Source organism: Labeo rohita, chromosome 15, assembly GCF_022985175.1.
Source record: "Labeo rohita strain BAU-BD-2019 chromosome 15, IGBB_LRoh.1.0, whole genome shotgun sequence".
Lineage (NCBI taxonomy): Eukaryota > Metazoa > Chordata > Actinopteri > Cypriniformes > Cyprinidae > Labeo > Labeo rohita.
Genome location: NC_066883.1, coordinates 29,651,049 through 29,668,324, shown reverse-complemented (window position 1 = coordinate 29,668,324; position 17,276 = coordinate 29,651,049). Strand labels below are relative to the sequence as shown.

Below are 17,276 nucleotides of genomic sequence, written 5' to 3'. Positions count from 1 at the left end.
ATTGTGAGAAAAAAAAGTCAGAATTGTGAATCTGCATCACAATTCTGAGAAACCAACAGTATTTCGAATTTATCTCTCACAGTTCTGAGAAAAAAAGTCAGAAGTGCAAGTTTGTATCACACAATTCTGAAAAAAAAAATTAAGAATTGTGAGAAAAAAGTCAGAATTGTGAGTTTGTATCACAATTCTGAGAAAAAAAAATCTGAATTTGTTTGTATATCACACTATTCTAAGTGGAAAAAAAGTCAGAATTGTTAGAAAATAGTCAGAATTGCGAGTATACACTACCGTTCAAAAGTTTGGGGTCAGTAAGACTTGTAATAGTCTTTAAAGAAGTCTCTTATGCTCATCAAGGCTGCATTTATTTGATTAAAAATATAGAAAAAAAAACAGTAATATTGCTAAATGTTTTTACAATATAAAATAATGTTTTTTATTTTAACATACTTTAAAATAGAATTTATTCCTGTGATGAAAAGCTGAATTTTTATCAGCTGTTACTCCAGTCTTAAGTGTCACATGATCCTTCAGAAATCATTCTAATATGCGGATTTATTATTAGAATGATCAATGTTGGATAATATCAACAGCTGTGCTGCCAAATATTTTTTGGAACCTGTGTTTTTTTTTTTTCAGGATTCTTTTATGAATAACAAGTTTAAAAAGTACAGTGTTTATTCAAAATATAAATATTTTATAACAATGTAAATTATTTATTATTAACTTTTAATAAACTTTTAATTATTAACTTAATACATCCTTGGTGAATAAAAGTATTAATTTCTTAACAAAAAAAAAAAAAAAAAAAAAGAAACAATAAAAATGTACTGACCCCAAACTTTTGAACAGTAGTGTATATCTCACAAGTCTGACTTTATATCTTGCAACTCGCAGTTGCAGGTTTATATCTCACAATTCTGAAAAATAAGTGAGAATTGCAAGATGTAAACTCACAATTGTGAGGGGAAAAAAGTCTGAATTGTGAGGTAAGAAGTCAAAATACATTTTATTTTTAATTCAGTAGTGGAAACGGGCTTCCATAGCAATCTGTGAAATTCTGCTGAATGAAAAAATCTTTTGTAATGTGTAAAAAAGTGTCATGTTTGTCCTTCTTCGTCTTTGAGGACGAAGAGGAGAAGAAGGACAAACATGACACCAGGCTTCCAGAATCTACGTTTTCAATCAGGACATAGTCTCTTTACATTTCAACCACCATCTCTATACATCACCATAGCAACAAAACATTTACAGTACGCAAAATACATGCAGACATCTGAACCCCTAACCCCCAGATGTCAGAGTACCTGCGACGGGCACCAGCAGAGCCGCAGCATCCTGTATGTGTGTGTGTGTGATTAATTAGCCTGAACCACGTGTTCAGTCCTCTTGTCAATACTCATCATCGTTGGCTAGAACCCCAGCAAAGAATCGCAAACACCTTATCTGTTAGCACGCATACATATGCATGGAGCTCAAACTTGTTTCCAGTCGTGTGGAAGGGCGATCAGGCCCGTAATTGGAGCTTGGTGTGGGGGAAGGAGTTTTGTTTTTGTCGTCAGAGTTTTGTCTGGTTTTAAAATACATTCATCTGGTTTTAAAATAAACACGTCTCTGTCTGCGACGTCTCTGACGCGGGGCTTTTGTTTATAGCTAATGGTCCGTGATAAAACCATCATGAAACTATTCAATACAATCCTCAATCTGTTGTCTTTTCATCTTCACACAGCTGTTTTGACAAATTCAAGATTTTAAGACCCAGATGCACAGAGGATGATGAGAGAATCTGATGCGCGAGCGTAATACGTCAAAGGCTCCTAACGAACCATTGTCAGAAGCCCACAGCCATGATGGTGTATCGGTGTGCATAAAAACCTGATCTGATTTGCTTTTTTCTCCTTTTTTGCAGGATGCATCTATCGCTCATCGATTCCACATTATGAGAGAGAAACATCCAGAAAGGTTTAACAGCAGGTACCGCTCGCTCTCTATCTCTGTGTTAACACCAAACACTTCACCAACACTGCATCTTAACTCCCACTGTTTTGGCTGTCATCTCAATCTGTAAGCTCGCCAGCGTGTCTGCTAGGTTTACAGTGAGTTAATGCCCTGATAACTCTCCTTCCCCCTCAGGTGTGTCTTTGAGATTTCTGCCATGCTTTTATTCGCTAGAATTAGATAAAGATGTGGGGTTGCATTGTTAATGGTTCCTGAAATTTGAACTAAAGCTTAATATCCTTATTAGTCTAAAATAATATATATATTTTAGAATATTTTATTTTATCCTAAAATATATATAATATTTAGGATCTTTTTAGTCTTTTTTAAGATGGTTTTAAATTTAATATTAAACATAATTATGTATTTAGAAAAAAAGTATGAAATAAAATAAATAAAAATATATTATTATTATTGTTATTATTATTATATATTATATATTATTTATTTATTATATTATATATTCATATAAATTACAATTATATTTTGATGTATTTTTAATTATATATTATTTTATTTATTTTAATTTTTAATGAAAAATTAATGTGAGATTAATTTTAATGAAACAAATAAAATATGTTGTTATTATTATTATTATGTTATTATATATTTATTTATTTATTATTATTTATATTATGTAAATTAATATAGCTATATGTATATATATGTTCATTTTTTATTATAATATAATATTAAACAAATATATATTAAAATGCATAAAATAAATAAAAATATATAATTATTATATGATTATATATTTATTTATTATTATTTATATTATATAAAATGAAATTTTATATATATAAAATTACAATTATATTTTGGTTTATTTTTAATTATATATTATTTTATTTATTTTTATTTTTTAATGAAACAAAAAAAAACATATTTTAATATAATATTAAAAATAAATATGTATTTAGAAAACTGTATCTATATAAACATTAAAAATTAAATTTATATTTTAATTATTTAATTATTTTTTAATCTAAAATGAGCTTATGTTTTTAATTATATATTGTTTTTTAAAATGCTTATATACACATACACACACACACATGTCTGGTTTATTATCCTTGTGGGGACTCTCCATAGGTGCAATGGTTTTTATACTCACCACAGTGTATTTTCTATCCCCTTACCCTAACCCTACCCCTAAACCTAACCCTTACAGAAAACTTTGTGCATTTTTACTTTTTCAAAAAAACTCATTCTGTATGATTTACAAGCTTTTGTACCCATGGGGACCTCAAGCCAGTCCCCACAATGTAGCAAAAACAAGTACAATATTTGTTATAATGTGTGTGTGTGTGTGTGTGTGTGTGTGTGTGTGTGTGTGTTTATATATATATATATATATATATATATATATATATGAACATAATAAAATAAATAAAATAATATATAATTAATAAATCAAAATATAACTTTAAAATTTTTTAATAAAAATCACAAATTAAAAATAAAATATTTTAAAATATCAATTTAATTTTTAATTAATTACAATTTTTATTATGTGTATAAAAGTACTTACTCACACACATACACATAATTCATTAATATGATATAAATAATTTAATCTCCATCCTTACCATAAAATGTAAGATAAGCACTGTTAAAGTTTGAAAATTATTTTAAAAAACAATATTGATTATCACAATCTGAATATAATGATGTTTGATTATTCTTAATCATGGATGATTCTTTTTTTTTTTTTTTTTGAAGGTTAATATTCAAATATAGTGCAACTATAAATAAACCGTTTATAGGTTGATTCCCTGGCTCAACCAATGGTGTGAGTTTGGGGGTGGGAATCTCTGTTTGTCTGACCAATAGACGACTGGGGAACCTGTTTGAAAACATTCATTAGTTTTGCATCTGCATTTAGTCATGGCAGTGTCACAGAAATACAGTGTTGCCAAGTCTGCAGATTTCCCACGGAATAGAGATACTTTAAAACTGTTGCCGTGAGTTCTTTTTCATGTCCGCGGTTCAAAGCGACCCCAATAACATGATATTTAGCTCTTGGAATGCTAATTTTACCAGTGGAATCCTGTCAGAAACCATGTATTTTACCCTCCAGAACACGGTTATTACTAGGCTAGTTTTGAGTGGCAATTGGGTGGGTTTTGTTGTGAAAACCTGGCAACCCTGTGCTACACTTCACCTTTAATTTATTGTATATTGTTGTTGGAGTACCATAGTGACAGAAGTTTACTAATGTATTTATTTACAGAAATAGATTTACTTCATAAAATCCTGTTCTTTGCGGACCTTTATGAATAATCGTGCAACAGATGTAGGTGCTCCTTTGTGTTAGAGTGTTTTATTCTTTGCTGAAAGGATCTGAGTGATGTGGAACATCTGTGATTAGCCCACAATGTGTGCACCTTCTAATGATGAGCAAATTTGATATCTATGCTCCCATTAATATTTAATGTCCCAATAAGTCAGTACGAACGCAGCCGAGTAATTGGTTGGGTAATTGAATTTGCTTGGGTAGTTTGACATCATTTTTCCATCACCGTGATGACACAAGACCTTCAGGAGAGTCTTTTAATAATCAAATGGTAATTATACTTTCTATGTGCGGTCCTATATTTCAAACCTGGTGAGCAGATAACATTTTAATTTCAGGAATTAAGGACTGGTCAGGAGTCAGAAGACACAAATGCCTTTGTTTATAGGACTGCATTGATGTTCTGATGACTCAGATCTGTGTGGGACGTATAAAGAATCAAAGCTGATTCTGATTGCACAAAAGCATGTGTACAGAAACTGTTTTACACCGCTGTGTCTTTTGAATAATGATTAAGATATTTTAAGAAAATTATACCATCTGTTATTGGAATTTGATAAATAATTCACATGAGAGAATGGGTTTAGATCTTTCTATTACATAGTATCTTTTCTCCCTCAATAATGTATGATGTAGGAAGGTATTGCAGATTTTTTTTGTTGGATTTTTCTAGGAACCTTTATCTTTTACAAATATATGGCTGTTTTAATATATCATCATATTAGTGAAGCAAAGCCCATGCGTATCTCGCTTACAGTTAACCTTTTAACTGTAACCCGTCCCGACGCCTAAGTTTACTTCACTATATTACAAATAAGTCTTGATCTACTCATGACAAACTATATATCGTTGGAAAGGTCTAAGACTCCTAAATAGATATTTTGTCACTGCTTTTTGTTACAAATTTTGTAGGAACAGTAATAGATTAATTTATGACAAGAGTGCACCTCAAAAATCTGCATCATAACAGGAGAAAAGTCTTTGTTTATGTTTTAGAAATCATCAGAAATTATATATCAACTGAAAGCGTAAAACCTCAAAATTCAATGTGTGAAAGCCATTTTAAAATTGGACATTACATTACCATGGAAATGGGAATTTAAAATCATATTACAAAATGTATACGTTCTTGAATTATAACGCTTTAAGTTTGAATAGTGCACTTTCATGACTATGTTCAAAAATGAGGGTGTTAAAGGGTTAATGGTACCGGAGGATTTTTTTATTGACACTGATACATCTTAACCCAGTGGTTTGGTCTTTTAAAAGTTAATTTTTGCATGATTTTCAGAATTTTATTAGATAAATACACTACCAATCAAAAGTTTTTGAACAGTAAGATTTTTGATGTTTTTTTAAAGTCGTCTCTTCTGCTCACCAAGACTGCATTTATTTGATTCAAAGTACAGCAAAAACAGTAAAATTTTGAAATATTTTTGCTATTTAAAATAACTGTTTTCTACTCGAATATATTTTAAAATGTAATTTATTCCTGTGATTTTAAAGATTAATTTTTGGCATCATTGTTCCAGTCACATGATCCTTCAGAAATCATTCTAATATTCTGATTTGCTGCTCAAAAACATTTATTATTATTATTATTATGTTGAAAACAGCCGAATAGAATTTTTTCAAGTTTCTTGATGAATAGCAAGTTCAGAACAGCATTTATCTGAAATCTTTTATAACATTATAAATGTCTTTATCATAACTTTTGATCGATTTAAACCATTATTGCAAAATAGAAGTATTAATTTCTATTCTTAATCTCTTTTCCGATAAATAAATAAATAAATAAATAAATTATACTGACTCCAAGCAAGGTCAATGTTGATCTTTGGGTCTTTCTATTCATCAAAAAATTCTGAAAAAAAATGTACTCAACTGTTTTAACTATTGATAATAATAATAAACAAAAATTTCTTGAACAGCGAATCAGCATATTAAAGGATTTCTGAAGGATCATGTGACACTGAAGACTGGGGTAATGATGCTGAAAATGTAGCTTTGATCACAGGAATAAATTACATTTTAAATATATTCAGTTAGAAAGCAGTAAAAATATTTAAAAATTGTACAGTTTTTGCTGTATTTTGGATTAAATGAATGCAGGTTTAGTGAGCAGAAGAGACTTCTTTAAAAAATATTAAAAATCTTTCTGTTCAAAAATGTTTGACTGCTAGTCAAACTTAATTAAAGTAATTGTTAAGATTAAGATGAGTTTGTTTCTTCATCCGAACAGATTTGTACTCCAGTCCATTGATTAACGTTTTGTATAGTGAAAAGTTGTTTGTAATAAAATAAAAACCCACTCATTCTGACGGCACCTATTCACTCCAGAGGATCATTTGATGAGCAAGTGATGAACTGCTAAATTTCTCCAAATTTTCATCTTAAATTTGTTCACTCATCTACATCCTGGATGGCCTAAGGGTGAGTAAATATTCAGAAAACTTTCATTTTTGGGTGAACTATTCCTTTAAACCTTAAGAAAGGACAGTTTTACAGTTCAACTTCTTGTTTTTATTTGTTGCTTCGTACAGTCTTTCTTAAAATGGTGTTGCATTAAAATTAGCATATTTTTATGCCTTTTTGGCTGTTTGCTTCTGTGCAACTTTTCCAATCTCAAACATTTTTTTCTTGTTCCCGCCGCCTGTTATTGTATGTCATTGCGTTGACCTTAGTGAAGACACAAATATTTGATCAGCTTAATGAGCAACCAAACAATGGCCAATTGGTTTTTAATTATAACGCGGCATCATCTTGTTGATAACGGACGCGGGGTCTTGAGCGAACCCGGCTCCCTGGTTTTATTTGCACCTCGGGTGATTACCAGGAGGAAGGTGAGAAGATTTGACACTTTGCAGATAGATTAATTTACTGCTGGAGTAAGACCAGAGGGTGATAATGAGGTCGAGGATTAAAAGCAGACAATCAGTGTGGCAGTGTCGCGTGGACTCGTTAAAGTACACTTTCTCTCTTGTCACTGATCGTTCATGCGGTTCCGAGATAATCTCGGTCTTCGAGATGATGCGAAAAAGTCTTTTTAGACTTGTGGTCTTGTGGTTGTTAACTATAAAAATGCAATTTAGCTAAGTTTTACACTAAAATTCCATAGTAAAACTGTGTTAAAGGGATAGTTCACGGAAATATGAAAATTCTGTTGTTAATTACTCACCCTCTTGTCGTGAGTAATTAACAAACTGTAAGATCTTTGTTCATCTTCAGAACACAAATTAAGATATTTTTGATGAAATCCAAGAGCTTTCTGATTCTGACAACAATAAAACTACCACCATCAAAGGCCCAGAAAGGTAGAAAGGACATTGTTAAAATAATCCAGGTGACATCAGTGGTACAACCGTAATTTTATAAAGCTACGAGGATATTTTTTGTGTTCAAAGAAAACAAAAATAACTTTATTCAACAATTTTTTCTCTTCTGTTTCAGTCTTCGACATGGATGAACAGTTATTTTAAATTATAATAATATTTTACAATATTGCAATTTTTACTGTGTTTTTGATCAAACAAATGCAACTGTGGTGAGAATATAAGACCTTTATTCAAAAAATAAAAAATTTGACTTAACTTTTTTTTGCTAGATTTTTAAGACATTATTTGGATTTTAGTCGTTATTTACAGTTGAGGTCCAAAGTTTACACAAACCTTGCAGAATTGACAAAATGTTAATTTTACCAAAATAAGAGGGATCATACAAAAGCATGTTATTTTTTATTTAGTACTGACCTGAATAAGATTTTTTACATAAAAGATCCACAAGTCCACAAGAGCAAACATAGTTGAATTTATAAAAATGACCCTGTTCAAAAGTTTACATACACTTGATTCTTAATACTGTGTTGTTACCTGAATGATCCACAGCTGTTTTTTTTTTTTTCAGTAATAGTTGTTCATGAGTCCCTTGTTTGATCAGGTCCCACAAAACCTTTGGTTTTTCAGCATTTTTGTGTATTTGAACCCTTTCCAACAATGACTGTATGATTTTGAGATCCATCCTTTTACACTGAGGACAACTGAGGGACTCAAATGCAACTATTACAGAAGGTTCAAACACCAACTGATGCTCCACAAGGAAACACAATGTTGTTAAAATATCCACATTGTTTTATACGTAATTTGGACTACAGGGGCGCCATTATTTTTGATGACGTGAAATGGTTGCACTTAGTGAGCTACTGGCGCTGCCTGTTGCTAATTTTACCGCAACCCAACTTGAAAAATAAAATACTGATACGATGCCACATGCGGCTTTTGGTTGTAATTTTCAGTCGACAGGCAACAAGGGAAGTGATGCAAGTCTTCACTGCTTTCCTACCTATAAGAAGAGGAGGAAAAAAATGGGAAGATGCCTGTGGACGAATAAAACTTCCTAAAAATCCACATCTTTGTTCTTTCCACTTTATCCCTGATGCCTTTGAGGCTTTTGGTAGACCACAGCTACTGAAAGAGCTCACAAATGGCAGAGACAAGAAATGCTAGATGCCATCCTGGCAGGACGCTTGTCGTGACGCCGCAGCCACTGAAGGAGTTTCTCAGCACAGATTTCACTCGATATCCAGGGGCGTTTAGACTCCTTGTAAGGAAAAATTGATGGTACGGCATTTGGTTTAGGCCTACGCTTATAACCATCACCACCTGTAAGCTCTTTCAGTAGTTGTGGTCATTGTATCAATATTTTATTTTCCGAGTTGTGTTAAAAATAGCAAAAGGTAGCGGCAGGTGCTCACTAAGTGCAACCATTTCACATAATTGAAATAATGGTGCCCCCCCACAGTCCAAAATATGTATAAAACGATGTGAATTTGATTAAATAATGTGAATCTTTCATGGGTTTTCTACTACAAATCTCAGTAAGAGACATAATTTACATTATATTAAGCCATACAAGTCTTAATACCCAGGGTTCCCTCACACACCACATGAGGGTTTAGCAAATGATGACCGAATTTAGTTTTTGTAATGACTTCAATTTAGGAATATTGCTGTATAAACAAATGCAATGTGTTCCTTCTCTATGGTGTGACGTTTTTTTTTTTTTGAAGTGTTGATACCTGACATGATTGTGCAAAGTGCGAGATCTTCTAACATTCAGTATGCGAAGTGGCGAACATCAGGTGGAGTCGTCTGCTATTTCTGTATGTACGCAGTGTGTGAACATGAGGAGGTGGAGCAGGGAGGGGTTTGAAAGTCCAGCAGGGATGAGGACAGGGCCACAGGTGAGATCTCAATAAATTACACTCTGAAGTGGTCATTAATTATAGATGACATCCCAGTCAGACCAGCGATTTCATTTGAAATGAGGAGCAGTGTGCATAGCGGTGGTGCCCAGGGCTCTGCTGGGATGGCTTACATACGTATATGTGTGTGTGTGTGAAAGAGAGGGAGAGACAGAGAGCAGTGGGTCAAACAGTCTTAGCTCTCGCAATAGCTTTTTGATGAGGACCCTCATTACGCTAAACGGCCCTCTATGGTTCAGCCACCCTCCGACTCGAGGAAAGGTTAAACAGAGAATAATTAAAGAAGATCGCCTCAGGCTGAGCGTGTCACCCTTAAGGCGATACTCTGGTCAGCGGTAGGCTGTTTCAAAGACGGCTCAGTAGAGCTCAAGTATTCCTACCTGGTCAGTGTCATATGGCTAAAATAAATGACACATTAATTCATTTCACACCTGGTGTGGATGTGGAAATGCCAACAAGGCAATACATTTTGAGGTCAAAAGTTTACATACACCTGCAGAATCTACAAAATGTTAATTATTTTACGAAAATAAGAGGGATCATACAAAATGCATGTTATTTTTTTTTATTAAGTGCTGACCTAAATATCATATTTCACATAAAAGCTATTTACATATAGTCCACAAGAGAAAATAATAGTTAAACTGCCTGCTATTCTTCAGAAATTTTTTGGTTTTTTAGCATTTTTGTGTATTTGAACCCTTTCCAACAATGATTATGATTTTGAGATCCATCTCTTTTACACTGAGGACAACTGAGGGACTCATATGCAACTTTTACAGAAGGTTCAAACGCTCACTGATGAGACATTATATGTGGTATATTAAGCCAAACAAGTCTTAATACCCAGGATTCCCTTTATTTCTTATGTGAAACACAAAATATAGTAGGTATTTTGAATATGTAATGTTTTGTAACCAAATGAATTTTATTGTATGCACAAAAAGAAGTTGAAAAATCTTTATTTAGGTTCTGCAGAAAAAAGAAGGCGATAGAGGTTTGAAATGACATCAGGGTGAGAAAAATTTTCATTTTTTGAGTGAACTGGCCTTTTAAAGGGTTAGTTCATCCAAAAATGAAAATTAGCCACTATTTACTCACCCTTCAGGCATCCTAGGTGAATATGGCTTCCTTCTTTCAGACAAATCCAGTTGGAGTTATATTAAAAATTATCCTGGCACTTCCAAGCTTTAGAATGGCATAGACAGATGTTTCTCTTCATCAGTCCAAAACAAGTCCAATAAAGTGAATCCATCCATAATAAAAGTGCCGGGAGGTTAATAAAGGCCTCCTGTAGCGAATCGATGCATTTTTGTAAGAAAAATATCCATATTTAAAATGTAAGAATCACTTTTATCTAGCTTGTGCGTATTGGTCATACATGGAGGGTTCTGTGGGTGGATGACGTAGACATCGGCATTGCTCATGGGCCATGTGGTCTTTTTTAATTAAAAAGACAGTAAAAACATTTTATATTGTGTTTTATATTGTATATAATGTATAGGTTTTATATTTATATTGATATATTGTAAAATATTTTTACAATTTAAAGTAACTTTTCTATTTTAATATAGTCAAAAAACAATTTGTTCCTGTGATCAGATCTAAATTTTCAGCAATCATTACTCCAGTCTTCAGTGTCACATGATCCATCAGAAATCATTCTAATATGTAACCCTGGACCACAAAACTAGTCATGTGTTGCATGGGTAAATTTGTAGCAATAGCCAAAAATACATTGGATAGGTCAAATTAATCGATTTTTCTTTAAAAAAAAAATCCAAAGCCAAAAATCATTAGGATATAAATTAAAGATCATGTTCCATGAAGATATTTTGTAAATTTTCCACCGTAAATACATCAAAACTTAATTTTTGATTAGTAATATGCATTGCTATGAACTTAATTTGGACAACTTTAAAGACTTTTCTCAGTATTTTGATTTTTTTGCACCATCAGATTCCAGATTTTCAAATAGTTGTATCTCAGCCAAATATTGTCCTATCCTAACAAACCATACATCAACAGAAGGTTATTTATTTAGCTTTCAGATAATGTAAAAATCTAAATTTTGAGAAATTTACGCTTATGACTGTTTTGTGGTCCAGGGTCACATATGTGATTTGTTCAATAAATACCTACTATTATCAGTCTTAAAAAAACCTGTGCTGCTTAATATTTTTGTGAAAACTGATTATTTTCTTGAAGATTTACTGGCATTTGTCACAGAAGTCTTTTGTAACATTATTAATGTCTTTAATGTCAGTTTTGATCAATTTATTGCATCCTTGTTGAACAAAAGTAGTAATTTCTTTTAAAACACTTACTAACCACAGACTTTGAATAGTAGTGTGAAGGCAATATAGATTTGGAACAACATGAATGATCATTTTTGAGTGAACACTTTTTTTTTTATGACATAATTTCTTACAGTAGCATTTGTGCAATCAGTCAATGTATGAAGGATTGAAATCCCAACAACTTGCCTTTCATTAGTGGGCTTGTTGGAAGACCCCGTTGTGTTTGATTTCAGATTGATGGCCATGGGCCAGATCCTCTATGGTTTAGTCTCAGTTCATTCATGTTGTAGACGTGCCAGGACTTGCTGTCATCTGATTACCTGTGTTGCATCTCTTAGACTCAGTTGGCAGATGCTGGTCTCCATCTGCAGGGCCTGTGAGACATTCCCCATCCGCACTGGAACAGAATTCCACAGGGAAGCCCTTACTGTACGAGTGTTATACATGCACACCAATGATTGTGGTGTATCATGACCGCAGATTACACAGAGGTGTAGTTAAGGTTGAGTTAAGTTTTAGGTGCCGATGCGCACTTAGTCTCTGACCGGTACGGCGAGTCAGATAAAACCCAGCGGTACTAGAAAGGCCTGCTTCCCCTGCTGAGTTCTCCTCCGCCTTCACGGCAACCTCTTCAGTAGCCGCAGCCCCATGTGGAGCCACTGACTCCTGCAGGGCTGCCAGCTGTCAGGGAACCTCTCCTCCTTCACACTCTCCAGCCATTAACCATCACCCTGAGTCAGGAGAGCCTGCTTCACTCTTCAGCTACTCACATGACAGGCCTGACTTTACACGTTCAAGTGTTTTGCTCTAATTTGCGCACACTGAACTGTTTAAGCTTAGTCTTTAAGTAGGTTTTAGGTTTGATTATGCATTATGAAATGCTACATTGTGATATACTGTACTATGTTGTGTCACATATTATGTGTCTAACATAGAAGAATCCACACTAAGCACATTTACAAGTTGGATTTAAGTCTAAAACATTAATTAATCATTTTTAGCCTGACGATGATAGACTCAACTCACTGTTGGTTTCGGTGTTAAGAAGGTAAATGCTCAATGCGTTACCCTTTACAGCTTGTTGCAGTGCATTCTATGTTGCATGGATTGCTATGTCCTCAAGGGATACCTGCCTTAGTATTATTCCAAAATGAGGAATTCAATAGATGTGTATATATATATATATATATAATACTAATCATAATAACTTTTTTCTACTTTTTTATTCATGCTTTTCTGGTATTGAATATTGATATTGAATAATAGATTTTTTCCTTTTTTTCTCTTTTTTTTCTATATATTTGTTATTATAATTTAATTATTATATTCTAAAATGTAATTTAATTATATATATATATATATATATATATATGTTAAATAATATAAAATTTATCATAATTAATTGCAATTTTTTTATACTGAATATTGATATTGAATAGTATTTTTTTTTCTATTTTTTCTGTCTATTTGTTTAAAAATTTTCTTCACATTTTTTTTTTGTAATTTTTTTATTTTATATCTATATACACTACCAGTCAAAATTATTTTATTTTTTAATAAATTAATTATTTTATTTATTATTAAATTTTATATATTCATATATATATATATATATATATAAATTGTTAAAATGCTAAATAATATCAAATTAATGTATGATATATATAAGCACACTAATGCTCAAATTTTAAAAAAACAACTGTAATGTTTACCAGAAATAGTTAAACTTATATATATAAATAAACTGAAACAAAAAAAGGCTAAAAAAATAATTTGAATTTTAATAAAAACCTAAAAATCACAAGAACACACAGCAAAATTCCTAAATCTTTAATTTGGCATAAAATAAAAACTAAATTAAAAATAATTCAAAATATTATTTTAAAAAATTATGATTAAAATTAAAACAAAGTCTAAAAATGGTATATATATATATATATAAATGACAAGAGCACACAGCTAAATTGCTAAAACTTTAACTTGAATGATTTAAAAAATATATTATTACAGACCAATAACATTTATTAAAACCTAAAAAAAAACTGTTTCAAAACTATAAAAATTACAAGAACTCGCACCTAAACTGGTAAAACTTTAATTTGAATAAAACTTAACGCAAAATAAAAAAATAAAAAAAACATTTAATAAAAACCTAAGCTATAAAAAAAACTAAAAACTAATAGGAAATGACAAGAACACACAACTTAATTGCTAAAACTTTAATCTTAAATGAAAAAAAAAAAAAAAAAAAAAAAAAAATGATGTGTGTGTTTATATATATATATATATGTATATAAATTAATTAATAAAAAAAAAATAATAAGAACACTCAACTAAATTGCTAAAACTTTAACTTGAATTAAAATAAAATCTAAATGAAAATATTATTAAAAACCTATAACAGTATCTCAATGATACAAAAATAAAACTGTGAAATGTGATGTTCTTAGGGTTACAGTTTTGGAACAAACCCTAAGTAGAATGTTTGAAGAATATTACAGTGCTGCCAGAATCACCCAAAACCCCAGCCAAGTGATTTTACTTTGAAACGTCCTTCTGTTGAACAGCAAACACCTCTCTCTTCCTCTCTCTCTTCTCTTCTTCTTGTAGTGTCATGTTCTACAAACCAGTGCGTCGGAGCAGTCCTGACAGAGCTAGTTATATCAATGTGATATTTATCACCTCAGATAAAGAAGAAATTAGTGTGAGAATGAGGTCGTACATCACTGCAGGTTAGATTAGGTGTCAAAGGAAAAAATCAATGACGAGACCATGTTTGCCTTCCTCAGACGCAGCAGAAAGTGGCGAAAGGCAAAGTCGCCTCGGGTCGACAACGCCACCGTGACACTTTGCCTCCAGTCCTTATTTGGTAGCACTGGGAAGACACATAATAGACAATGTTGATTCAAAACACGTTTTGGTACTTTATTAAACTTGGTGCTTTTTTACTCCTGTTTCAATGTAAGAATAATCCAAAATTTCATTGCACCCCTCCTAGCGCGTGTACGGATCTTTCCCTCAGTCTTTAGTGCAGCTGTGACCCGTCTATCAGCTCTACTTGTGTGCGTCGGTGAAAGGGAACGGAACAGATGGGAATCCGATTGAAGAGATGAGATGCTCCTAATTACCTAATGAGCAAAGGGATCGGCTTGATTTGTCGCTTTAGCACTCTTGTTAGGTTAAGTGGAGGGAATCGACTAAGGAGCCATCGTGGCTCAATCTATCCTGATCTTTTGCTCCAATGTCTGCAATACTGGAAATCAGACGTGAGGTCTAGGAAGATCTGCAGTATGTTAGAAATACTGAAAGTTCTACAAGGGGACAACTTTTATTTTATTTTATTTTATTTTATTTTATTTTATTTTATTTTATTTTATTTTATTTTATTTTATTTATTTTATTTTATTTTATTTTATTTTATTTTATTTTTATTTATTTATTTATTTAATTTTGTTTTTACTTTTTTTCCAACAACATCCCTGCTATAGATTATTTGTATGCTGTTTTTTTAATTAATGAGGCAATATAATTTTTAAAATCTCTCCTCCAAAACTCTGAAATCTTATTTATATTTATATTCTGATGCCAAAAAAAGTATTTAAATTATTTGTAGTTAGTTACTTTTTAAAAAAAATTTAATAATTTATATATTATTTTTATTTATTTATTTTAGTTAGATTTTTTTTCCAATTTCATTAATTCTGAAATTATTTATTCAAATTTTCATTTATTTATTTAAATTGTGATTGTAAAATCTCATCCATTAATATTCCAATTCAAAAATGGCTTTTCAGTGATTTTATTTTATTTTATTTTATTTTTTTTTTTTATTTTTTTTTTCCAACCCATGTATGCGTTTTTTTTTTTTTTAAGTAAGGAGTTATGGGCATATATAAGGCAATATTAAATATTTAATATTTTGTAAATCTTTCCTCCGAAACTCTGAATATACTCCTCCATATTAATATTCCAATATTTTATTTTATTTTATTTTATTTTAAATAAAATAAAATATAAAATTTTAAATTATATTAAATTATATTAAATTTAAATATATATATATATATATAAATATATATAAATATTTCCTCCAAAACTCTAAAATCTCATCCATATTCATAATCTGGTTTTTTATTTTATTTTATTTTATTTTATTTTTCCAACCCTTGTATGCTGTTTTTTTTTTAATATGGAGTTAAGGGGATGTATATAAGGCAATATAAGTATTTTAAATTTTGTAAATCTGTCCTCCAAAATTGTATTTTATTTTATTTTATTATTCCAATATCCATATTCCAATGAAGAAATTGATTTATTTAGTTAGTTACTTTTTTCATTTTTTATAATTTATATATTATTTTAATTTATTCATTTTAGGGTTTTTTTGTTGTTGTTGTTTACATTTTCATTACCTATTAATTTATTTATTCAATTTTTCATTCATTCGTTTAAATTCTGATTGTAAAATCACATCCATTATTATTCCAATTCAAAAATGGCTTCAGAATTCATATAGACTTTTGTATGTTTCATATAGAGTTTTTGTATGAAGTTACTTCAGTTGTTTAAAAAATATACAGTACATTCATTTGGACCCAAATTCTGTTACACTAAAACACAATTTTAGTAAGAGATCCAGTCAAAAAGTTCACAAATACACACCACAGACAGTTACCTGTGGCTTTTACCCTTGTTATTCAGATAAAATGACTTATGCTGACAAACTATCACTCGACATTCTGCTCTGGATTTTAACGCAGCTTTTAATTAGCAGTCTTTTAATTAGCAGTCCTACCTAGATGCATAACGAACATAAAGGTCCATATGTTAATCCATGCATCCAGTATGTCCTGAATCTGTGCTATAACTGTAAATACACTCAGGGAGGAGTGTCACTATGAAGAAGTGTGTGTGTCTGTGTAATCTGTGCTTTGAGGTGTGTGTTGTTACATATGGAGGCCGATCTCAGCATGCGCGCCGTGTTTTCCTCATCCGTTCTGCTGTATATTGACCATGTTGCACATTATAAATCAAAGGCGCCGAGGTTCTCCTGCAAGTGGCTAATGAAAGCTCATTTTTAACGTCACTAAATGGTCCTGACAAAAAGTCTAATGAGGAAATCAATAATTTAGCGATTGTTGTCCTGCTTATACTAATAGATCCAGGTTGTTGGGGCTGGGATCCAGTGAAGAGCGGGCCATTTTTTATTGCGCAGTTTCTGCACATCAGCGTGTTTTAAAAGGTTTTTTCCCCCGCCGCGGACCCCTGATTGATAATCTGCTCTGGATTTGCGACTGATGCCAGGATTTCGCTCGGATTCGAGTTATGGGCATTTAAGAAGTGCTGCTGCCATTAATATAAATTTAATCCATTCTCTGTGAAATTAGGTGAAAAATACCTGCCACCGCCCCTTTAATTACAG

The 17,276-nt window shown here is 31.5% G+C and overlaps 1 protein-coding gene across 1 annotated transcript in view; it reads left to right on the top strand.

Annotated features, from left to right (window-relative positions):
- Positions 1-17,276, top strand: part of dgkb (diacylglycerol kinase, beta) — a 63,896-nt gene that overhangs the window by 28,950 nt on the left and 17,670 nt on the right. The window contains 1 exon segment of the mRNA XM_051130133.1: positions 1,907-1,971. Within this exon segment, the coding sequence (XP_050986090.1) occupies positions 1,907-1,971 (65 nt within the window).